A 25,455-nucleotide genomic window follows, 5' to 3' on the forward strand; every position below is an offset into this window, starting at 1 on the left:
TTGTTATAAACCAAAATGACAACAAAAAGCCAATTCAGAAATACCAATTTTTAAAACTTTATTTAATATATAATTGATTTACAACTAAACTAAAACATTCAACCACATTTACACAAGTTTGTGTCTTTAAATACAAATAATATCAAAAAAAACAGCCAAATTAAAATACTGTGACTCATAAAATACATTTTTCTTAAACTTTCAATTTCCACTACCAGTAACATAACAAGGACACTTTATTTGAATCATGGATGAAACTTGATAAAGATCGCCATTTCACTTAAATTAGGAAAGCATTTCCAAGTAAGACTGGAAAATTACCAATATTGCATAAAAAAACACACTGTAAACCGTATGATGCTGAAATGTGGTAAAATAAAAACACTATTGTCACAAAACATTTCTTTGGATACACTCAGCTAAACAGTGCCCATGATTTAGTGAAATACAGAAAAAAAATACTTAAAGGTTATATAATAAGGCCAGGACTAGTTGAAAGCCTGACACAATGTAAAAAGTCTGAATGTGTGTCAGATTCAGGCAGAAGTGCAACCCTTCAACACATATCTCAGCTTTTTCTTTGTTCTCATATGACCAGACTAACCAGACAAATTGCATGTTTTGAGGTAGTTTCAGTTGGAAACTGAGACAAATACATTATCTCCAGTTGTTACGACTGCTTTGTCCTCTTATAACACAAAAATCACACATTCTCCCACACACTTGTGATCACACACTCACACAAATACTTTGCTCTGTACTGTACGGCAGATCCTTCCCCGTATTAAAGATCTGTTGTGTGTCTTCTGTACAATGGTACAATGTCACATTCATCCCTGTAGGGGAAACAGTCATTAAAAATGTGAAATTAAATCCTTATATATTGTGAGCCGTGAAAGCTTAGCAAAGCAGAACAGTACTGTGCAAAAGTTTTAGGCAGTTGGGGGAAAAAGCCGTAAAGTGAGAATTCTTCCAAAAATAATGCTTTTGATTAATAAACTTTGTACAAAGCTTATTAACCATCCATCGTCAACAACTGCTTGGTGTGGCGGGCTTGGCCGGATCTCGCTCTCTGGCGGGTTTGGGGTTCAAGTTCTGTTTGGGGTGCCTTGCGATAGACTGGCATCCCATCCTGGTGTGCCCCCCCAGCCCTGTGCCCTGTGTTGCTGGGTTAGGCTCCAGTTTTGCCGCGACCCCACTCGGGATAAGTGGTTTCAGACAGTGTGTGTGTGTGTACTTTCTTTCTTTAACAACATACAAAACCCTTACTATAATACTGTAACTTTTTGCAAAAGGAATGCTTGGAAATCTAAAATATGCTCTTTCCCATTGACACTGTCATTGCAGAGGACATTAAATAACTGCCTAAAACAAATATTTTTGTGAAACATCTAATTGCGTAAGACTTTTGTACAGTACTGTATATATATAATTTTTTTTCTTTTTAATTAATTTATTTTCTCTTTGTATGGTCTGTTTCAATAAAAATCATGTAGATTATCAGCCCAAAATTAAAATTAGCATCTTAACTACTTAAGTATAGTAAGTATACCCCATAAAATAAATGAGTCACCTTTTTCCCACAGTTAGCACCAGTGTAACCTGGACGGCAGTAACAGAAGTTGGGCAGGGCACAGCGCCCTCCATAGAGACACTTCTGCTTACATACAGCTGGAAAACGGTTGGAAAGACTGCATCAGAAACAAATATTTTATGAGCATTATTCTTTCTCACTGGAGTCACATGGATTGTTGGTGACTTACGAATCTGGCACTGGAGCCCTTCCCATCCATGTGAGCAATGGCAGGTATTGGGGCCAACACACTCTCCACCATTCTTACACTTCTGCAGGCAGATTGCTGCCCATACCACATTGATGGCGATATGACAAGAAATGCACAGTTAACAAAGAAGCAGAAGGAAAAGCTAGAGACAAACATGAATCTGCAGTGGGAGCACTCAAATTTTTGTGTTGAGAAATGTCACTTTTCAGTTGCAACTAGTGTCATGCCTGCACCCTGCACCCCTCTCACTCCTCCCCCCGCCTCCTTCAGCTGTCACGTCTGACTCACCCCAGTCAACAGCTGTGCTCAACAGTCATTTCTGCACCCTCCATTTCAGGGGAGGGATGTGTCTTCTGCTAATCCCTTACACTTTGGCCCTTACATTGAATTGAGCACTATGAATACAGTATAAAAATAGACAAATACTTCTGCATTACATAGTGCATGAAGTAGTAATAGCTCAGCAGCCTGAGCATTAGCATCAGGATCCCACTGAGAGCATTTTGTGTTTTGCAGCATTATGGTTAAAGTTGAGCTACATTGCTTTCAGGGTAGGCTTTAAAAAACACAGATTTGCACTGGCTCCTCACAAAAAGCCTTCAACATCAGACTAGTTACACATGTCGTGACCTGCACATTGGCATGATGTTCATGTATCAGAGAAAAGAAGAAAAGCTAAAGGTCAGCCACACTCACGGACGTTGCATTTCTTCCCTCTCCACCCAGAGACACATGAGCACACATTTGGGCTGACACACTTCCCTTTGTTCATGCAAACTGGGTCACACACACCTGAAAGATAGACAGCCATCGGGCTCAGAATGGACAGATAATGCACACACATATAGTAAAAACATGGAATGCTCAGCACAAATATTGCTATACATATCTGAAATAAACTGTGAATTTTTTAAGGTCTCACTAAATTTTCAGTTTGTCAGACTATACAAAATTACAGTTATTACCCAGTTAATACCATGTGTGGTCAACAACAGCGCATTTTAACAAAAGTGCCATTCTTGGACCATGTTCTATGATGCTCACAAAATTTTTAAAGCATTTTCAAAAGCACATTTTCAATATTGCTCACATCTCTGACTGATCCTGAGTACTCTATCAATAATACTGACCTCTGCATACATACACAACTTGTACATGTGCACTGATTATAGGTATATGATAAATAATTGATATTGATACTTATTTATTTGGAAAATAGCAATATAGAGTAGTCATGGAATCTCACAGGGTGGGTATGTCCTCCAATCACATGGTGAACAGTCAAGTGCATTTACCAGCAACTTTTTGGTCTATGACCTTGACATTAACCAGACAGAAACCGCATTTTACAAACTAAAACTGTAAAGTTGTTATCACACCAAAACCATCCAGCAGGTACTGATACTACCTAAACAAACAGGTTATTCTTCATGAGATCTGTCCAAGAGTTCTTGGCCACACCATTAGTGAAGTAGTTAATGCTCGATTCCACAATAATACAAAGCGGTACTCCTGATAAAGGATGACTGTCAGACAATAGTTGACTGTGCCAGTCTACAGTATGCAGTACTTACTCTTTTGACACCTTTTCCCTGTATAACCTTCAGGACAGGAGCACACATTGTTCCTCATACACTGACCACCATTCTTACAGGGAGGGCTGCACACAGCTGAGGAACAATAAAATGAGCATCACACACAGAGTAGGCAGTGATCATGCATACGCTGCTTGTAAAGTTGGTATTAATCATGGTAGGGGAGATGGTCTACTACCATTCTGGCACTGGGATCCATAGAAGCCACTGGGACAGACACAGATGTTGGGTTTTACACAGGTTCCCCCATTCAGGCACACTGGCTTGCAGACCGCTAAGAGTGGAGCATTGTAAAAATGCATAATCAAAAACAACACAGATTTACAGTATTTGTAAATTCAGCAACACATGTCATTCCTCTCTTTATATTTTGCTTTGCACCCAATGCAGCATATCAAGAAGAAAGATAAGCCATTTTTTCTGCTGTATAAATGTGAACATTTTAAGATTCTAAGGTGCTATTTTAAGGATCCTACCTGAGCCACAGGTGGGTCCATACCAGCCCATCTTGCACTTACACACATCAGGAGAGGTGCACTCCCCACCGTTTTCACAATGTCTGTTACAAACCACTGCAAATGAGCACATATCCAATTATTCCCTGCTGCAGATAAACTCAGTACTTAGAGACACACAGGTCTGAACCAAGTACTATACAAAAAATATACACTGAAAGAATCTAAAGTTCAAATCCTACATCCTTACATCCACCTTCTTGTACCACTTTTAATGACAAGGACTGTGGTACCCACAGGTTGAGCAGGAAAACATACCAAGTTCCATTCTTCTGAAATGTTCTACATTTATTCCTAGGGGATCCCCAGATTTTCTCATGCCAGCCAAGTTACAGTACAGTCCAGCATGTCTTAGGTTTGCGTCTGGTATGTCTCCCATAGGAAATGTCCAGAGTATTTCCTTACGGGTACCCAAACAACCTAAACTAGCTTCAACTGATCCCAAGTAGCTACAGCACTACTCCAAATTTCACTCTAATAACTGAAGTCCTCACCTTGTCCTAAAGTGTGAGTCCAGCAACCTTGTGGACGAATTTCATTTTTGCTGCTTGAACAATGTACCTCTTTCACTCACTACCCACAGTTCATGACTTCATATAAGAATGGGGATTTAGACTGGTCAGAAGATTGAAAGTTTAATTCAAGGGTTCACATTCTTCTTTAACCCCATGATTCAACAAAAAGTCTATAGTACTGCAGATGCTACTGCAATCATTTAGACAGAGCTTCCCAGCAAGGATGAGGATTGTGATCCCTAGAATCATTTATGAATCTCATTATTTTCACTCCAGAGGGTTAGAAAACCCAACCTGACAAGAGCATGACATGCTAAGAGATTAAATTCGTCCACTTCTGCTGGACTGCAACTGGAGTTGTCTCACCACTGCAGTAATCTCAGCCTGAGATATGGATCCACACTGAAGGTTTTGTCTCTTGCAGCAAATTCCTGGCCTGTGTTCAGCAGTTTATCAAAGTGCTCCTTAGACCTCTTGATAATATCCCTTTCTGAGGTCAGTGTATTACTGCCATTTTCAAGAAGGGCCATGGCAAATATCTCAATTGCTGTGTATGACTCAAGGACATATGAAAATCAGTCTTCATAACTTCTTTAAACACATTTTACAACACTGAAGCCCTTCTTCTGTATCTGGACAGTTTCCCTCAGTGTTGCTGTCCACCAACAGGCACATATTACTTTCTGCACACAGCTCCTTGGTCATGCTTCTACAACTAAGACCTTGAAAAGGGTTCATTCAGACTCCATGTTTCTGAGCTGCTTTGGGATGCAGATAAAACTTCTAGAAATGAGAGCTTTACAATAGTCAGGTTCAACTGTCTGAGTCAAAATCATCTAGATCCATCCTGCAGTACTCATCATGTGATATGCACTGCAATCTTATTTTAGATCACTCTTTGAATGCCCCTCACCTTTCACCAAGCTAAAAAAAAGGCTCTAGATGATACAGCTCTCGGAATCTCTAGGACATTCAAGCCACTGCATCACAGCAATGCTGCAATCCAAGGATAGGGAGAATGTGTAAGACCTAAATAGGTTTGTGTATTATCAGTTCAATCATCAATGGAGTGTAAAGGTCTTCTTACTGGTTTCACATCTGGGCCCCACATAGCCGTATGGGCAGGTGCAAAGATTCCTGGCCTGGCATTTTCCTCCATTTTGACAGGGTGTCTCACATTTAGCTGGAAATAAAATCTTAAAATGTAACCAGTATGACAAACACATGCATTTTACATAACCTCTAATTTACATCAATCTTGAATTTGTAATATTCTGAAACTATGTAACAACCCAAGTAGTACAACTACTAGTTCCTCCGTAAAATGTATTCACAAATAGTTTATAATTTGGATAATCCTCTACTTAAAGGTATTGAAGCAGTTTGTATGTATCAGTGAACTTCCAATACTGGTAATATGTCAACCCCAGGACATCTGAGCAGCTAATACTTCAGACAGAAGTGCCGCAATGAGAATACCGTCTTCACAGGTGGGCCCGCTGTATCCCAATGGACAGGCACACTGGTTTGGCTTCACACACTTTCCTCGGTTCTTGCAGTCAGGTCGGCACACGGCTGTTGGACAACACAACGCAGTCAAAGTGTGTCTCTGGCCAGTAAAGTGGTACCAGTCTGAGACATTTCAACCAAGAGCCCAAGCTTCTCAAGACTAAGCACACCTTTATTTTATAGTCATGCACCAACAATTGGATCAGTAGGCCCTCTTCCAAAAACAGCTAATGTTGCTGTAATGATAATTTATTGTTTTGTACTAAAGAAATGCAATAAAGAAGATCTTTGTTTTAGGTAGTCAGTAACAATATTTTTGTAAAATGTTTTGGAGAATATATTTACATTTTCCAGGAATAAGCTTTCTCACTTTAACTAAAAAAAACTTGAATTATTCATTGAGCACATGTAAATACAGTAGGTAAATGCTATCCATTAAGTAGGGGAAACATGTATTCCACTCACATAACCACACTTCTTGAATCTTCAACAGACTCACCAATGTGACAGTTGAATCCAGTAAAACCCTCCTTGCAGGTACAGGTGTTGGGCTGGGAACACTCCATATTTTGACCACAGGGGTACCGACAGAGGGCTACAAAAACCACGGCATATAAAGGAGCCTATCAAAATGTGTTCTTTGTAACATTAAACAGTATTCATGAACTGCACTTCCAACTGAAATGTAACTTTTTTCTGATTAGAAGTTATGATGAAACGACAGCCAACCTTTGCAGGTAATGCCATCTCCTGTGTATCCATGAGGACAGTGTCCACATTGAAAGGATCCTGTCTGGGAAATTTCACAAAGCACACCAGGAAAGCAAGGTATACTCGCACATGGCACTGTGGAAGGCAAGACACCTCTTTCTTCTGTGCCAGGTTTTTTGTTGTTTCCTCCTGGGAGATCAGTGTGATTGGTGGGGGACACACCCCTAGTTTTGCTCAGGTCCTTTGAGCTGAAGGATATCTTACTACTTGTAGAGGCCATGTCCTTGTCGCCTGCATTGTCTCCTCCTGCAGTTCCCTGGTGCACAAATGGCCTCCAGAGTTGGGAGAATGAAGTGGTCTTTCCATCCATGGTCTTGGGTATATACTGGCTTAAGCCAGGGTCAGAGGGAGGAACAATAGGGCCATCATCTTTAGAGGACGCAATGGTCATCAGTCCTGTAAAAAACTGCAAGTTAGAGAATTTAACCTTAAAAATTATTCCCAGCAGTCCACTCAAGTTTAATGCATATGAGTCATAGTTATTACTAATACTACTTGTTGCATGTGTCTTGAAGCTGATCCCAGTGCTATACTAAGCACTCTGAGGCAGCCTCGCTGTGATGGGCACTATACAAAAAATAAATAAAACTGAATTTATTTCAGCTGAAATGTACCAGGACGCATCAGCAACATCATGCAGTTATGAGCAAAATGAAAGTCTGAAAAATATAAATGACCACATACTTATTTACTCATAACCTTTCAACATTAAGCTATTTACAATTATTTAACCATTTACATAGCTGGGTAAAGTCAGTAAAGCAATTTAGGGTAAATAACTTGCTCAAGGGTACTACAGCTGGAGGTGAGATTTAAATCTGCAACCTTTAGATCCAAAGTAACCTACTCAGCAGCTTTAACAACAATGCTACCAGCTGCCCAACAAAAGAATGAAAAACAGAAAATTTAGTGTACCTGTGGCACAGGTATGGCCATTGCCATAAAACCCAGGTGGACAGGGTCCACAGATGAAGCCAGCAGTTAAGTGAGGGCTCACAAAGCACTGGACACCTGGGAAACAGGGTCTCCCAGAACAGGGGTCATGAGGGCCTGCATTTGAGAAAGTGGGAGACATGCCAATCATGGAAGAATCATAGCAGCCAGGAAAACAGTAAACTGAACCCTACACAAAAAAAGTCTTGGCAAACACAGGAGTGTAGACGTAAATTCTTTCCAGCATTGTTTCCAAAAGGAGCTGAAAAAAATAACAGCACCTATTTTAATAAATCATACAACAGGAAATTTTGAGTCACATAAACACTACTCACCAGAACTGTTTCTGGGTCCAAAAGACCACTGATTACTCCTAGCAGGTGTGTGAACTCCCTGCGCTGTTTCATTATGAGGAATAGACAGCTCGGTCTCACCTTGGAGAGAAGCAATCAGCCCATTCATAAAAGTATTTTCCCAATGATCATCTTAGAAGTTCAAAGAGATCCTGAAAAGTCTGGACTCACGTTTACAGTTCCTGCCATCGCCAGCGTACCCTTCTGGGCAGAGACCACAGACAAATGAGCCAAGCGTATTGTGGCAGCCAACTCCAGGGAAACATGGAGCAGAGGCACACTCATCCACATCCTCTCCACAGGATGGGCCTAGAATACAAGCTCAGTAATTATTAAGCCCAAGTGTGGTAACCATCAGACAATCAAAACCAGCAAAAAAGACGGATCTGGACTGCACAGACAGCGTAAATGAACAGCAGGCCTAAGAAGGAATTTGTCACCAAATTTGAACAGGACAATTTATAGGTTGTGCACCATCCTCGAAAGACATCTTTAAATATTCTAACATTGTGGGAAACACACAGATACCCAACAAAAAAGTAGAAAATTCAGAATGGTCTACTTTTCCCACTGTTGCAAAGTCTGAGTAAAAGAATCAGATGATAAATATTATTGGGCTTCATTTACCTGTCATTCCAGGTGGACAAAGGCAAGTGTATGAGCTGAGTCCATCCACACATCTGCCAGCGTAGCAGGGGTTAGACTCACAGGCACTGAAGTTCACTTCACACCGCTCCCCTTCCAGACCAGAAGGGCAAATGCAAAGGTACTCTCCGCTCCCAGGGGGGAAATTCATGTTTGTGACACAGCTGGCGCCATTGAGGCAGCTGCAAGGTCGCACTATGACCTGAAAATAACATGAACATAAGGTTTCTTAAAGAAGTTATGAAATTTTCCAGAATATGGGCTCCCTCTAGTGTTTGAAGTTTTAAAAATTCACAATGATATTAAACAAAAATATGATTCTGGGTAGTAAAAGGGTTAAAATGAAAGGGCACTTTAAGATCATAGCTGTAAATAGAACAGGAAATCTGAATATTTAAAATTTTAAATTTACAATTTAGTTTATAACAAAGTGGCATTTTATGGATGGCACAAACTAAAAACAAGAACAGAACCCAATACAGAACAAAATTTATGCTAAGGAGCATGAAAAAACCTGTAGAACCGCTCGTGTTTCCGCATTGCAGTCGTCAGTCACAACAAATTGAAAGGTCTGCTTTGGTGTCAACGTAGCCTTCCAGATCAGCAGGCCAGCCGGAGCGAGGGCTGCGCCCTCTGGGCCTGATACCAGTGTGAACAAGACCGCTGATCCCTCTGGGTCAGATGCCATCAGCTGGTACACAAAGTTCTCCCCTTGGAAAGTCTGAAGGTCAGCTTGTGGAGCCCGGAACAGTGGAGGTTGGTTTTCTGAGGAGAGAAAAAGAATAACAAAGTGATGATGCCTACTTGTGACACAAAGGACAGTGTAACTGTATTGTTCCCCCAGTCCTTGCTTCCTGCCTCTTAAGGCACCCACTTAAACACAGACGATCCCTGGAAAACTGTCACCATATGTTTAAAACACTCTAGATCACAGCTGTTTGTAATGGCTTTTAATCCAACAAAATGGTAAAGTTCCATCTTCAAGGAAGCAAATACCCAGTATCAGCCAGGAACATCTGCAAAATGTTCAGAATGTCCACACAGCTGAACTGTTTAACTTATACACACATCAGACTGTTCTAAAAACTGAGAGATTGACCAAAAAATGAAAGGAAACTTTTACAAATTGCTGATTTACTCTCGACAATAGACCAAGTGAACTGGGAAGAATCAGGGTGGCACATCAGACAAGGGCTGCTGGGATTGAGGTCCCCTTCATCATAGCATATGCCGTCAATGTTGCACGTTTTCTCCTTAAAGACAAGAGGGCAAAGAAGACCACATTTTAGAAAAGAATCTCAAAGGTGAAAAATTTTGCCTATGTAAATGGTAGATTTTACGGAAATATGGGCCCAAATAAGCTCAGACTGAAAAAAAAAAAAAAAAAAATTAGAAAATCACGTAGTTAAGCATAAAACACAAAATTATTTCCTGAATTTGAGGAAGTGGTAGACTTGTTAATCATGGTCGAGTCACAGCTGCCAGGAAAACAAGTAAGTACTGAATCCCACACTTTACAAGTTGAACATATCTAACAATCCATACTGCATCAATCAAGATGGCTCGGTAGTTCCACCTTCTCACAGCCAACCAGATTCCTGCTCCAGAAATACAATGAGGCAAAGTCTTCCAAACTGGCAACTAGCCATCAGTAATACATATAATTATAACAGTTGTCAAAATTATTGTCACTTCTCGGTGTAAAAATGAGTGAAGGTAGGTGATACCCACCCTCAGAGTGCAAAGACCCTCAGCATGGGGCCTGCAGATCTGACATGCCCCATCGAAAAGGGTTAGAACCTTGGCATTGCTGAATCCATGGCCATCATTGGACACCTGAAAAAAATGCTTGTGTGTTTTCAGGTTTTTCGTTTATATACAACAAAAATGGTAGAATTTATTTATTCCAAAAGATATTAGATGCTAATTACATGAACAAGAGAAAATATTTTTATATTTTGAAATTTTGATTAAATGATACCCCGTATTCCTGATACTTTTTCCCCCATTTGAAATGAAATTGAAAAATTAAATTTTTAGAAAAATGTTTTTATTTGTTAAAATAATTTTACAGAAATACAAGAATTCATGTGACTTGCCTCTTACTACAAGGAACTTCAAGTGATACGCTGTCTTTTCGTTACTTGTGCTAACATGGCTTTTTTATTGAGTTAAATTAAATATGGGGAATTGTGCAACCGAATCATGATATAAGAAGTACTTTGTTGCACGGAAAGGTGCAAACATTCCAGCGTACTCCAGCGTCAAGAACAAACAGTATTCTCCACTATCCACGACAGTGCTGTCCCTGTACAGTATTTTTTCAGATGTGTCTTACATGAGGCACTGACACTCACTTTAATCTGCCATCTTGCTATTGGTTTGTCATCGATAATTTCCCTTTCCAAGCCATCGGACATCTGCGCATTGCCTATTGGGAGCCGACAGTCTACATTGGTGGGGCTCAGGAAGGAGGCAGGAAGGAACTGTGGGTCCTCCAAAACCCACTCTCCATCTACAAACTGCAAGAATAAACACACATGCAAAACGTACAGGTAAAGGTTTACAATGAGTCTTATAAGTTCACTGTCAGAGACAGCTGTATGAAAGGAAATACAGTCATTATTCCGTGAGTCCAGTGTTACGTGAATTCATACTGGGCCACTACAAAGAAATATGCACCTTTTCTTTGACAACTTCACATTTCAGCTGGGAAGAGTCTTGAAACCCTTGACCAAACACTCGCACAGTGGAGCACTCATGGTGCTGGATGTCACAGAGTCCAGCGTTCTCTAGCCCTGTGATCTCTGGTATCTGATCTTCAAAAAAACACACACAAAGGCAAAAAAAATACAAGTTTAACAGGAAAAACTGTAAAACAAAAATACAACATTCTGGCACTGCACTGTGTGTACTTTCAATGGGCTTCTATTTCTATTAAAATAGTTTTTACTCATGAGCTAAATATACAGTATTTCCCAAGTAACAACACCTACCAGTGATCACGCTGCAGTCATAGGACCCAAACCCTGGGAAACAGACACATCCCCAGTCAGAACATAGTCCATTTCCATTACACAGGTCGGGACACCTGAGCAGAGCCAGGGCATCCTCCTGCTGGCTTGCACCTCCTTCCTGAATGATCTTCCTCTCACACTCGTTCTCAAGCAGCGGCACAGTGGCATTCAGCCATACCAGGTCCTCCTTCAGCTGCAGGTCCTGCATGCACATGTCTACTGCAATGCCCAGCACCCTGCCCAGCAGCTGAGTGCAACCCACTGCCACACTAGAGTTGGCTACCACACTCCAACAAAGGCTGGAGGCATGTGCTTTGCTTAGACCCGATGATGTGGGCCAAGAGAGAGATGGCTCTGGCTGCTGGTCTGTCCTGTGGTCATCAGGGAAGAAGTAGGCAAAGCTCTCCAGGTTGCTCCGAGTCAGACTCCGATGTGTGGAATTGAAGATGTGCAATTTGCTCTGTCGCTTCTGTCTCCTCTGTATGAGCCGTCTAACGTTCATGGAGTGAGAGCGGCCATCTGCTCTGACACTCAAGCCACTGCCATCAAACAATTTATCAGGGGCCATCTGGGTGGTTCTTCTTGTCTGGCTGTTGTCGACTTCTTGCCACGTTGGGGTGGCTTCTGATGAGTCCTTCTCCATCCCTTGGACAATTTCTACAGAGCTAATGTATTCTGCAGTGACATCCAGGGCTGGTATTACAGCTGGGTAATTCATACTTCCATGATGAGAACAGGTCCCATGAGCAGGGACCCTCTGTGACAGCAACCATCTAGATGGATCATGGGGCTCTTTATCACAGTTGCAGTAGTGTCTGACATTTGGAGAACTCTGGTAGAATGGGACACGATCAAACAGACTGCTACCGGGGGGGACTCTAACAAAAGAGAAATACACATGTACGTAACAGTGAAGAACACAGACAGAGGAAATTAAAAAATAACAGAACAGGATTTGCAGACTGGCCCACACCTCCATGCACTGATGAAGTGAGAAGCATCTGCGGCTCCAATGCCGCCTGGCCTGTGGAAGTCATTCTGAGGGTCTCCGTCAAAAGTTCCACACAGGCCCTCAGTGCGCCCGAAGTGAGAGCTGGGAGCCCGGAGAGTCAAGCTCATCCCCCAGTCGAAGACATCTGCACGCACAAAGGCCCCTGATGAAAATATGACCTGTCGGAAGAAAGACGCCAGCACAAAGTCAGTCCATTCATTTCCTCTTTAAAAATGTTCTGGTGTTTGGTACGTGTTTATTCACTGGACTTATGAAGGGGCAAGAGAAAGTGAAATGTATTGCTCGCAAAAAGAAAAATTACAGATTATATTACAAAGACAAAAAAGTAATAAACTGAAAATATAAGTAGAAAAAAACTACACTCAAAACCATTCTCAGATTCACACACACAATGTCCACAGCTGCTTGTCCCGAGCGGGGTTGCGGCAAACCAGAGCGTAACCTGGCCGGGTGCAGGGGACACACCCTGGACAGGACGCCAGTCCACCGCAAGGCACCCCCAAGCAGGACTCGAACCCCAGACCCACCACAGAGCGGGCCCCAGCCAAACCTGCTGCACACCCCCCCCACAGATTCATCATTTCCAAAATAGTATTTTCCCACATGTAAAATGTGTATTAAAGTATGTTTTAAACACACACAGTGATTTATAAAAATTCACATGGTGTTCTCATATTGTGTTCTGTATCTGTTAATGGGAAATGTACTCCGTAAGAAACGTCTTGCTAGAGTGACATTTTCCCACTCCAGCTTCATCCACACACCGTCAGTTTCCTGCCCTGGTAGGACTCTGTGATGCGGACACTGCTTCTGCTCAGGCTTCTACTGCGCACAGAGAGGTGGGGCTTGGTGCGGCGCAGCTGCCCATTGCACATGTCAAAAGCAATGACGTCGCCGCCATCTCGCGCCACAAAGCCGCATGCACAAGAACCTGGGTGGTGTAAGCTACCACACTTCCACTGACGGACATGGACTTCAAATTCCCAAACTGTGGTCTTGTAGAGCACAAAGGTCCCTGGCTTGTAATTATCATAGCCTCTGAAAAAAATGAGAACAAAAATCATAATCTTCAATAATATAGATATGACAATCATATGACATGATACATAAAGTGTGATAAACAGGTTTGAAGTTAATCGGAATAGTAAGATGGAACAGTAAAAAAAAAGTTAATTTATGCAACTGTCTGGCCCGTGTACTGCACTATCCTGGATTTGCATTGTCTGTTTGTAACACACTGCACTATATGTTCTATGCAGCAAGGAGGACCAAAGAGAAACTAAATTTTGTTCTTCTGTATGTGTAACTCACCTATAGGTGAAATGACAATAAAAGCTGACTTTGACTTGAAGTGGTTTAAGACAAACAGCAGATAGTGGGTAGTACTGCAGTTCAGATTGCTCCTTTAAGCCACACTCCTCACTACTGCTGCAGTATAAATAGGTCAAACACACTAAAGCACTTTGGACAAACATGTCAATTAGAAGAAAATATTAATGTCTGGTAAATTTGTTTTAAAAAACATGTTACGGAAAATGAAAAGGGGGTGGGTTGAAATTAGTGGAAAGATCTAAAGAATACCTGCCGTCAAATGTTACGACATGAGGGTCACTGAACAAGTAGCAGTATGCAGAAGGAACATCGTTCACATGAATCTGGGGGGAACAAAAACAAAACTAATATTTAATACATGATGGAGAAATGCTTAAATACTTAACGTCTACAATTTACATCTCTCTGCAAAGAGACGTATTTACATTTCAGTCTATCTGTGTTAGCTTTGACACGTTGAGTAGACAGCAAGCAGAATATGACATGGAACATGGATGAACTTGATGGACACCTCTTCAGTGTCACTCCTACGGCATTTTGTGGGTGAAATGATGACCAGCTATTGGGCATTAAGAAGACAGTAAAGGCAAGCATACTGTAGCTCATCTGAGACTAGGAGAGAGATGGGGGAAGACCTGAGTGGCCCAACACTGAAAAAAGAACCATAACATAATGTAGTACACACACACACGCACACACACAACGTCTACAACCGCTTGTCTCAAGCAGGGTTGCAGTGAACCAGATCCTAACCCGGCAACACAGGGCGCAAGGCTAAAGGGGGAAGAGACACACCCCGGACAGGACGCCAGTCCGCTGCAAGGCACCCCAAGCAGGACTTGAACCCTAGACCCAGCACAGAGCAGGCCCTGGCCAAACCTGCTACGCCACCGCACCCCCCCAACGTAGTATAGCTTGGGGTATTTTTGTTAGTTTTCTAACATTCCATTTTTAGCCCCTTTTGGTTGTGTTTCTGCTTGAAAGAGAGAAAATGTCTTTAGATTTGTGCTCTATCTCAACACAGACTTCATCTGTGCCCTGCAAATGGTCACAACACCAAATATCATACAGGAAATCAGGATGGGAATTAGGACAGTGCTGAGGTGCCAGAAGAGGTCATGAAAGAGCTCTCACCTGGACACTTTGAGGAGAGTAGCCGCTCCACAGGAAGTTTTGACTCACAATCGGTTGGATCATAATCTCTGTGTTTCGGTCCCCATCCTGCACAAAATCGTTCACTGCAGTGTAGAAGACGACGGCCCTGCTACAAATACCATTTTCACAGGACATCTGGTTGAGTTCCACATGACAGGATGACAGCGCCACATTCTGGCCCAGGCGATTCTCATCTTAGTTGGGGAAGAGCATCAAAAATATTGTTGCATCACCAAATTTTGCCTTCATCTAGAATTTGTTTTTTGCCAAAAACATAGCTTTTTGCTACTTTGATTGTGACTTGTTTTATCCATGACCAACTATATGACTCATTTATGTCCTTGACGATTTATAAAACCAATTCAGGTCAAGTACCTCACTGAATACTACAAAGCTCAAGCTAGTACAGGGACTTGAACTGGCAACTGGCAATGAGTTAATACTGACATATATATGACATGAAATATAAAATAGGTATGAAACACTGCATCAAAAACACTAGTTTGCTGAAAGAACTTCATGCCTGCACTCAGTGTTATGAGCAGGGCAACATCTTTACCTTGATTTCTTACACTCAGGTGTAAGGTGAGAGTGCACCCCTCTTGAGGAGTATTCTCTGAAGGGCACGGTATGGGAACTGTGCTCTCTATGGTCAAGTTGTACTCCCTTCTATCCTCGGAGATAGAGGGAGATTCTGCACTCAGCTGTAAAGTGAGAAACACGCATCACTGATTATTAGCATCATTCAGTTGCTTTGAAAAATAATAAAAATAAGTTTAAAGATTCATCTTACACTTTATTTACAGACATGTACTACTTGTTATGTATAAAGCTGATCAGGTAAAGAAATTGTTTTAAATGTACAATAGCACGGGCCTATTCTTATCAATCCATATACAAGATCATATCAAGTACTTTACCCAAAAAAGAATTGCCCAGAGCACAAAATGACAGACGGTTAATTTTAAAACCTTTTACAATACCATAATCCCAGCAAAGAACTCTTCACTTTCTACTGGGGTTCCTTGTATGTCTGGTGAGTCGAGAAAGAAACTGGAACAGCTGCAGTATATCTGACAGGGGAAAATAATTTGTAATGTGTTTTAAAAAACATTTAAACAATTGGATTGCAGTGTGTACATAATGTGTCTCTTTCAGATTTATATATAAACATTAACAGAAACATTCTGGAGCAAAATTTCACAACGGTCTTGGCTGGATCTTTTACCTTAGAAGTTCATTTGCGCCTCATCTGTCACTCAAGTCAATATCTACTCATTTCCTTTGTAATATCAAGTTCTTTCATATGTTCTCCTGGATTCTCAGTACTGCACTTTATTTTTGAGAACTCCTGCTGCCTTGAAACTCCTCAATTTAATCACTTATCTTCCATTAAATGAGTTAATACCTTGTCCCCTAGCCGCAGGTTAATTCCATCCAGCTCAATTAAAGAGAAGGTCTGCACAGTGGTCTCCTGCTTGAGCTCTTCCCTCTGGCCTTCAGGGGAGACCCGGGACCACACCACCACATATCCCAGGGAGCTGTTCTCACTCCTGGCCTCAAAGCTGCACTTCAGATAAACATTGCTGCCCAACAGCGCAACCTTCACTTCTGGTGCTGATAGCATAGGGGGCTGTTTGGCTGGAAGAAAAAAGTTTTGAAATCAAAGAAAATGTAGGAACTGTTAACTAGAAGTGTGTGCCAGAACAAATGTGGCTGCAAGTGAAACGTAAGAGAGAGTGTTCTAAAGTCAAAAATTAGATCTGAACCCCCCCAGTGTTCTTCTATTAGGCTGTGCAAAGTATAATGAATGACCCACCCGAAGACTAGAACAAAGATAACAAATTTAAATTTTCATTCCACACAAGACACCTTGGATACGGGTGATGGCATAGAACACTTCAAGCACACTGGAAGGATGCAGTTGGATGTTCTACTACTATAGTGACTCTCATCCTGACTTTTTTGTAAGGTGGAGAAATGCCTTCAAATTTTAGTAGCCCTGAACTCTAACAGACAACAAGGAACCATCTGTGAACATCACCTCTACATGCTCCATCATGGTTCATCTCATCAGGCCCACAAACATCTAGCACCGAGTCTGACACCTCTGTCAAAAGTACAAAACAAAATAATTTACTTTTCAGAGCATTATCTTATGCTGTGTATGAACTTTGCTATGTACATGTAACTCAATTGAGATGACGTGCACAGAACCAGAAAACACCAACAACCTTACATTCTTTGTTATACCATAATGCAGTTTAAAATTAAACCCCCAGAGCACTTTGTTAAATATTGTAACCTTTTAGCCTTGTATCTTTTTTTACACATTTATATGTAATCGCAATTTCTCTGCATACTGTTTCTATGTGTATTTTGCTGTGCCACAGTTCTGTTCTGTCTTTAATAATAAAAAACCTAAACCCCTATGTCACAAGCAGCCTCCACACATAAAGGCTTGCACACCCCTACATGCCAGTTCGTACCTTCTGCACAGTATCCCATGCACCCCTGTGTTGGCTGCAGAAGGTACACGTAGAAGTCCCCACAGTTCCGTACAGTCACTGGGATGCGGAAGAGACAGCAGTCCTTGCTGCTGCTGAAGTAGAACTGCCAGGCAGCACACGCAGTCAGCTGTTTCACCTCCAGAGGACGGGGCAGAGTTTCCCCCTGGCCCAGGGAGAGCCACACTGGGGCTTGTGTCCCACAGTGGTGCATCTGAATGGGACGCATGTGAATGTCTTAAAAACATGCTGCTATCAATTCAGAACCTTACAGAAAATTTCTACATTTTTAACACTTTTACTGGGAGAGTGAATTTAAAACGGGGCTTAAAAATTGACATCTAAAAGGCCTTTACAGCGGGCAGTGAGCTCAAGCAGACAGGAAATGAGTAACATTCCATCTCAGTTGTCCTTTCAGAGTCTGCAGGAACTCTTATAGTCGGGCATCTTCAAAGAGATGAATGCTCAGCCAATATACCAAAAAATTATCTTAAATACGGGATTTTTGAATAACAGAACCGACATTTGGTTATTTTGCCAAAAGACTAACTTTTTCACTTTGTGAAAACATTTGCTTGCATAATTTAGGAGAACTTCAAAATTATCTGGTTTTTTGAATTTTTCAAGCTTGAAAATAATACAAGACTCTTGCAAGTTTTCACGCGGAACCGAGGACGCAGGGGTAGCTGGACCCAAGTGCAGGATCGGTCGTCAGGAACCAAGGGAACAGGCAAGCTCTCGTTGGGGATAGGCAAAGAGTCAGTCGATCGGCGGTCAGGGTGAGAGCGAGGATCCAAGGATGAGATCAGGGGACGAAGCAAAGGGTCGAAAACCAGGAAACGGAGACGGGAAGCATGGAACGAGCAAGAACCAGACATAGCGCAGGAGGGACGGTTGTCTCAGCGAGATACCGCGAAGGTACAGGAGCTGAGGAGGGTCTTTTAAGGGTACGTGTACTGATTGTTGTCTGGTGCTTGAATGGTGTCAGGTGTTGTTGAGTGTGATGCGAGCGTGGATATGACACAGGTCAAGTCAATAAAGTAAGTTCTAAGACCTTGTAATCATTTTCAGTTGTCACTTTTCACACAAAATGTGCATAATTGAAACTACAGTAACACATTAAGGAGTCATTTTAAAGGATAAAATATGTTAAATATATGTAAGATAAAAGATGTGTCAAAATAGTACAACAAATCACTGTGTGAAAAGTGAATACTAACTTGATAACCAGTTTTTGTTCCTTGGCCAAAGTGATTTGGTAGCTGTGAGCTTACCTCTACACATGTTGTGGGCATCATGGCAGGCTTGCTGAAGATCTGAAACTGGTACCAGCCAGGTGTAAGGGAGTGGTCGCAGACTAAGTCCTGCAGGGACGACTGCTGCAGTCTCTGAGAGCTGAACCTAGTGCTACGATATGGGTTTTGGAGCAATGTGTGTCCATCTGGGGAGCATTCTGGGGGCACTGTTGGGCAAAAAGTTGTTTGAAGACAATGAAAGGCACACTCTGTGGGTCAAACAAACACAATGACCTTTGATTACAACAAGTAGAAGATTCCAGAATAAAATGCTTCCATAATTCTGAACAAGAGCATATGAGAAGACAGGCCAGGACATTGCCACCCAAACTGCCATCATCTTGACCCAGCTCTGAGAAGCTGGATCCTATTGTTATTTCACAATCTGTTTCATTCTGGTAGATACAGAAGAAAGAGAAAACTCATCTTAGATAAAGAAACAGGAAGCAGCCAGGTGTACCAAACTTATCTTAGAATTAGGAGTTCATGTGTTTCCAGTAAACTGAAGACTCGAAACTCCCCACAGTGTGTCTCTACATGAGTGAATGTGTGCATGAGTGCCTTTCACCAGCCTGGCCTCCTGTCCAGGGTGTATTCTGCCTCACTTCCTGTGCTTCTGCAATAACCCACAAACCACCACTACCCAGCACTGGGCAAGGTGTTTATTGAAAATGAATATATGGATGACTTTTTACATTTTCTCCCCTTTTAAAAGACAAGGCAGGAATTTTACAAATTCGGTCAGCAAATGGGTGAAACTTTTGTGACTCAGTAAGGCATTGTTTTTCCCTTTTAAATGAATGGGCAATAAGATTATTTTTTAAAAGATTTCACCTTATCAACAGATTTTCAGTAAAAAATTAAGCTTATTATGCAAGGGTAGCCCGTATATAACTTTGAAATTGTGAACACTTTTTGTAACATTCAGAGTAAAATTGCTCTCATTGAAATTCAAAGCTGAGGTCCACAGGACTGCTGAAAGGGCTTAACTACTTTGAGATCAGTGACAAAACATGAGTCCTACAATGACTGTCAGGATGAGAATATTAGCCAAAGCTAACATAATTATTATTAATAGGAGCTGAAAGTTAAACAGAGCTATGCTGCTTAAAGCAGGATATATAAATGTCAATGTGCAATGTATGTAATTTGGCAAAAACACCCTAAAATTTGATCAACAAGCTTTAACAAGTCGGACACAATGTTTACAAACTTATACATTTCCTAATTTCCTATTTCAGTTGTTTTTCAATCATTTGATTGCACAGTCACTCACAACTGAGTCAATCATGCCACTGGCATGACCAAATAATTGAATCTAGGTCTTTAAAGTCTGTGTGCAATAAAAGAGGCTAACTGCAAAAAAACTGTACTAGAAAGGTTTAGAGGGTTAACACTCAATAAGACCATTTCATATATCTGTTGAAACAGTACAAACACACAGGCAGATATGAGCCTTTCCCAACATGCTCTCCCTACTGAAGAGTGTTCCCAATGTGGAGCTTAAACCGACAGCAAAATCTCATTAAAATTTAATCAAGTGAAGTGAATGGAACGGAACGAGGTGCCATTCATGATTTCATTGCCCCACAGGTGAGGGAGTAAATGAATTCACCCGCTTTAGCCTTTCTCTATCAAAGGCAGTCTGTACTGCCTCGCCTCCTCATTGTCAAATATCTTGCACTTCAAGGCCACAGATTCGAATCTCACCTCCTGCGAGGTACTTACCCTAAATTTTGCCAGTAAAAGTGACCCAGGTGTACAAAAAGATAAACTACTGTAAGCTGCTATGAAGAAAAGTAAGGCACTTGTCCTGAACTGATACAGTAAAAATGTCCTGCTTCACAAACAGGTAAATCCACTTATAAAACATTGTGAACTACCTTGGACAAACATGTCAGTTAAAGTATGCATTTTTAATATACTCTTACTACATTAGAGGGAAAGTGTCTGCTATGTGAATTAATGTCTAGAGACTCACTCACTATGGATAACCGCTAGTCCTAACACAGGATCACAGTGGTCTGGAGCCTATACCAGAAGCATAGGGTACTAGGCTAGGTAGGATACTTCATTTGCAGTGTACAAACCCAATTTCCAGAAAAGTTAGGACACTTTAGTTTTTGTTGCATTTTTAGAATCTGTTCATTCACTTGAACCTTTATTTAACAGACAAAAGGACAACGAAAAGATTTTCAGTGTTTTCACTGATGAACTTAATTCTATTTGTTAAATATAAACAAATAGAGAAATAGACGCCTGCAACACACTCAAAAAAAAAAAAAATTGGGACAGAGGCATGTTTACCAATGCATCACATCACTTTTTCCTTTTAATTACACTCTGTAATCATTTGGGAACTGAAGAAATTAATTGTTGCAGTTTTTCCAAGTGGAATTTTTGCCCATTCTTGCTGTATGCAAGACTTCAGCTGCTCAACAGTCCGTGGTCACCGTTGTCTAATTCTCCTCTTCATGATGCGCCATACATTTTCAATAGGAGGCAGATCTGGACTGCAGACAGGCCAGTCATGCACACGCACTCTATGCCTCCGAAGCCACGTTGTTATAACTTGTGCAGAATGAGGCCTGGCACTGTCCTGCTGAAATAGACATGGAGTTCCTGGGAAAAGACGTCATCTTGACGGCAGCATGCGTCTCTCCAAAATTCCAACATAAGCCTCCACATCAATGGTATCTTCACATATATGTGGATCACCACCCGTTCCGTGGGCACTGATGCACCCCCATACCATCACAGAGGCTGGTTTTTGCACTTTTCGTTGGTAACAGTTTGGATGGTCTTTTTCATCTTTGGCACTTAGAATCCGATGTCCGTTTTTCCCAAAAACAAGCCGAAACGTAGACTCATCTGACTACAGAACACGTTTCCACTGTCTTTAGGTCCATCACAGATGACTTCAAGTCCAGAGAACTCGGCAGCATTTGTGGGCAAAATTATGGCTTCCTCTTTGCATAATACAATTTGAAGTTGCATTTCTTGATGCCGCAGTGGACTGTGTTGAGTGACAATGATTTTTCAAAGTACTCCCGAGACCGTGTGGCTACGTCCATCACGGTAGCACGACGGTTTCTCAAACAATACCGTCTGAGTGCTCGATGGTCACGCGCATTCAGCAGCGGTTTTCGCCCTTGGCCTTTATGCAACGAGATTTTCCCAGACTCCCTGAATTTTTTTTCCATGATATTATTAACTGTAGGTAGTGAAAAACCTAAATTCTTTGCAATCTTGCACTGATAAACATCTTCTTTGGACTGACTGACAATTCTCTCACAAACCACAACCACTCCTTGCTTGCAAAGAGTAAGCCTTTGGCGGATGCTCCTTTTATACTCAATCTTGATAACCGCACCTGTTACCGGTTAAACTGCTAATTGTGGAACCTTCCAGAACAGTGTTACTTGTAAACTTTTCAGTCTCGTTTTGCCTCTGTCCCCACTTTTTTTTGAGTGTGTTGCAGGCGTCACATTCTATTGTTTTTATATTTACAAAATACAATTAGCTTTGTCAGTGAAAACACTGAAAATGTTTTCTCTGTACTGTTAAATAAAACAAATTACAGTTTTTAGTTTTTGTTGCATTTTTAGGTGTTACAACTTTTCTGGAAATGGTGTTTGTAAACTGTCAAGTTAATAATAATAATTAGCATAAGACCGAATTACAAAGGACAAAATGGGTACTGCACAGAGGTACATAAACAAGGAGAAAAGTTACACCATTTAAAATTCTCTAAAATTCTAATAGGTAGCAAATAGTGCATTGTATTCTTTAAATTAGTCATTATGGTATTATACTTTTCAACATGTGATACAGTGAAAACAGGTAGGCTTTTCTTATTCATTATATGTTCAGGAAACTAGGTACTGAAATTCAATTAAAAACATGGTCTGGGGGGGTACATGCATTAAAGTTACCCTCCTTCTTCATATTGTAACGACCCGTGTTCCCGAATTTTTGGCGGGAAGATTTATATTGTATATAGTTGTATTGTGGGAAAATTGTAATAGAGGCTTCAACCACTAGGGCAATTTATGGGGAAACTAATGGGGTGACTGTGTTTGGAAGCGTGATGAGAAAAAAAAAATGTGGGGATGCTAAGCAGGCTGGGAAGGCTAGTTTCAAGCGCGGGTAAAATTAGTCAGCTGTATCGAGGGATAAGTAATTGTAAGTCGCTTTGAGCTGGAAGCGCAGGTTCTCGCGAAAACAGTCTCCTTGGACCGAGAGCAGTATTTCCTTGCGTGCCGATGTTCTATAAAACGTTCGAAATTAACTTTGTCTCTCCTTGCGTCCTTCTTATCCCCGTTTAAACCCACGGCGCTGAACGCCCCAGTAGGAAATGTGCCAATTACAGATAATTAATAACAAACTGTTGCTGGCCTGTTCAAGAGATGTGTTCAGATCAGGATATGTAATGTTTAGATAATAAGGATGTTCAGTAATACACGACGTCACTGCACTCTTCACCAAGGAATCAAGCCACAGGAGACCAAGCACATCACCACTGTACCGTAATTTTTTTTGACATCGAAACTATAACTAAGAGTTAAAGTTTTGAATATTTCCCTAACTTTTCTCTGGTAAATATGAGTGCGCGCGCCGCGGCCTGCACCTCAGTCGCAACTGAACTGCACACTGTGTGTGTCACCTAACAAATTCGGCTGAAACGGGGACGCGGTGTGTGCACTCACCTGTGTGGCCGCGCGTGCACTCGCACACGCACACACACACCCACAGCGGAATGAGCGAGACGAGCACAGGAACACCGAGCGGTTCCGCCATGGTCTCTTCTGGAGATCTGCGTCCCCTCTTTCCTCAGGTTTTCTTTCGAAACGTAAGACGACGCTGGGATTCTCCGTCTCGGCAGCTTTAATAGAGAAAATTTAAGGGAAAAAGCTAACAGTGCAACCAAATAAAATTTGACGACCTCTGTGTCACAGCTCCGCTCGCGCCGAGCCAAACGTCAGTCTCGAGCGCACAGAAATGACCGCCGATTCGGAGCCCGCGTCGTTAACGGGAGGGGCGTCCGCTGGACCCGCATCTTCCCGCAAACTTCGTCACTTTTTATTCACAAACAAGTCCAACAGAGAATGTATAATATTATAAAGGATGTACCGTTATAATAACGTGAACGGTCATAAGTTAGACCGTGTAATACTAGCGCCATCCAAATGAGATTTTAAGGAAAAAGTCCTGACTAGAAAAGATTTGCTACCTAAAATACTTATGTAATTTTATAAATAAAGCTAAAAAGTTAGTCAAGAATATATTTTTACTGACGTGCACACTATATATTGACAATTGTAACGCTGAAGAAAAGCAACAAAGATTTGTGCTGGTAACTTTGACCATAAAGCTGTAATAAGTCACATCCCAAAAAACCCATGTAAAACCAAACTGTATTTACAATGGTATAACCTCTGGATATGGTTTAATTTTTTTGAAGGTGGTTATGCAATATTACCGTTTCCAAGAAAGAAACGGTTTCCAGTTACATTCCAGACTTGTTTAACTGCCAGTTACATACAGAATGTGAGAAGTAGTAGAGATGCCATAGCGCTGTAAATTTAAGTGTGTGTTTGCCAGAAGTTACCACAGGGATGACCAGAGAAGTGTGTGGCTTCACGTCTGGAGAACCTCACACTGCCAGAGAATGTGACGTGTGGCATGTGAAAGACACAACACATAGGAACACACTTCCACCGCTACACCAACACAGATCCCTTCTGAATATAAAAAGTATGTGTTTCTCTGCCAGGGTAGATCTGCAGATGTAAACTGCAGCAGATTAATTTTCCATTTTGTTCTTTGCACTTTGAAGCTTGATAAGCTGAATGAACGTAACTGATGACTTGTGGGACACCATCTACAGTAAAGAATATAAAGAAAATTATTGATTTGATTCATATTCTCTAGTAATGAACCTTGTATTTGAGTACTAATTCGCATTTTAATTTTAAAAAATGTTGTATTTGCTGCACTGTATTTGTTGATAACAGACTTGAAGTCCATTAAAAATTGCCTGAGAGCAAGTTTTGGTACTAAGTGGTACATTTTATACCTCATTTGAGGAGAATATTTTAGAAGACTGCAGAGGCTCAATGAAAAAGGTGGTTTCAAGGCACTGGAGTCATACCATAAAACGACACGACATTGCAGAAAATTTCGGTTTCAATTTGAGAAAACTAGCCTTTCCTCAAACACATGCAAGCTCAGAACTGGGAACATTTTATTGCCAGTATATAAAAGGTACAGATACTGGTTGTGGCCTGGTGCTGAGCATTAAAGAAAAATTTCAGGTGCATAGCTTTACTATGCTGCATATCTTTACGTGGAACGTGTGGGTGGTGAGCCCCGACCCACTCGGCCCAGATATCAGGTCCGTCCGTAGGCTCGTGCTGTGGGTCGCTGTCAGGTGCGCGAGAAGTCGATGTTTGCGGCTCCGAGGCCGCCTGAGGCGATTTTGCAGCCTCTCGCGCCGCCTTCTCCCGCGCACGCC

General features: G+C 41.4%; 1 protein-coding gene across 1 annotated transcript; it reads right to left on the reverse strand.

Annotated features, from left to right (window-relative positions):
* Positions 1-390: 390 nt before the first annotated feature.
* On the reverse strand, positions 391-23,738 carry vwde (von Willebrand factor D and EGF domains). Its single transcript, XM_029260071.1, has 33 exons — positions 23,648-23,738; positions 20,651-20,725; positions 18,918-19,102; positions 17,626-17,857; positions 17,187-17,246; positions 16,545-16,777; positions 16,120-16,209; positions 15,696-15,840; positions 15,116-15,330; positions 14,231-14,304; positions 13,414-13,687; positions 12,611-12,807; positions 11,617-12,515; positions 11,303-11,439; positions 10,978-11,142; positions 10,352-10,456; positions 9,759-9,873; positions 9,135-9,385; positions 8,603-8,822; positions 8,147-8,284; positions 7,958-8,056; positions 7,605-7,739; positions 6,648-7,085; positions 6,418-6,513; positions 5,889-5,984; positions 5,497-5,592; positions 3,856-3,951; positions 3,558-3,653; positions 3,359-3,454; positions 2,481-2,576; positions 1,764-1,859; positions 1,574-1,671; positions 391-836 (listed from the first exon to the last, which is right to left on the reverse strand). The coding sequence occupies exons 1-33, from the start codon at positions 23,736-23,738 to the stop codon at positions 831-833; spliced, it is 5,445 nt and encodes a 1,814-aa protein (XP_029115904.1). The 3' UTR covers positions 391-830.
* Between the last annotated feature and the right edge of the window lie 1,717 nt (positions 23,739-25,455).

This window comes from Scleropages formosus, chromosome 18, assembly GCF_900964775.1.
Source record: "Scleropages formosus chromosome 18, fSclFor1.1, whole genome shotgun sequence".
NCBI lineage: Eukaryota > Metazoa > Chordata > Actinopteri > Osteoglossiformes > Osteoglossidae > Scleropages > Scleropages formosus.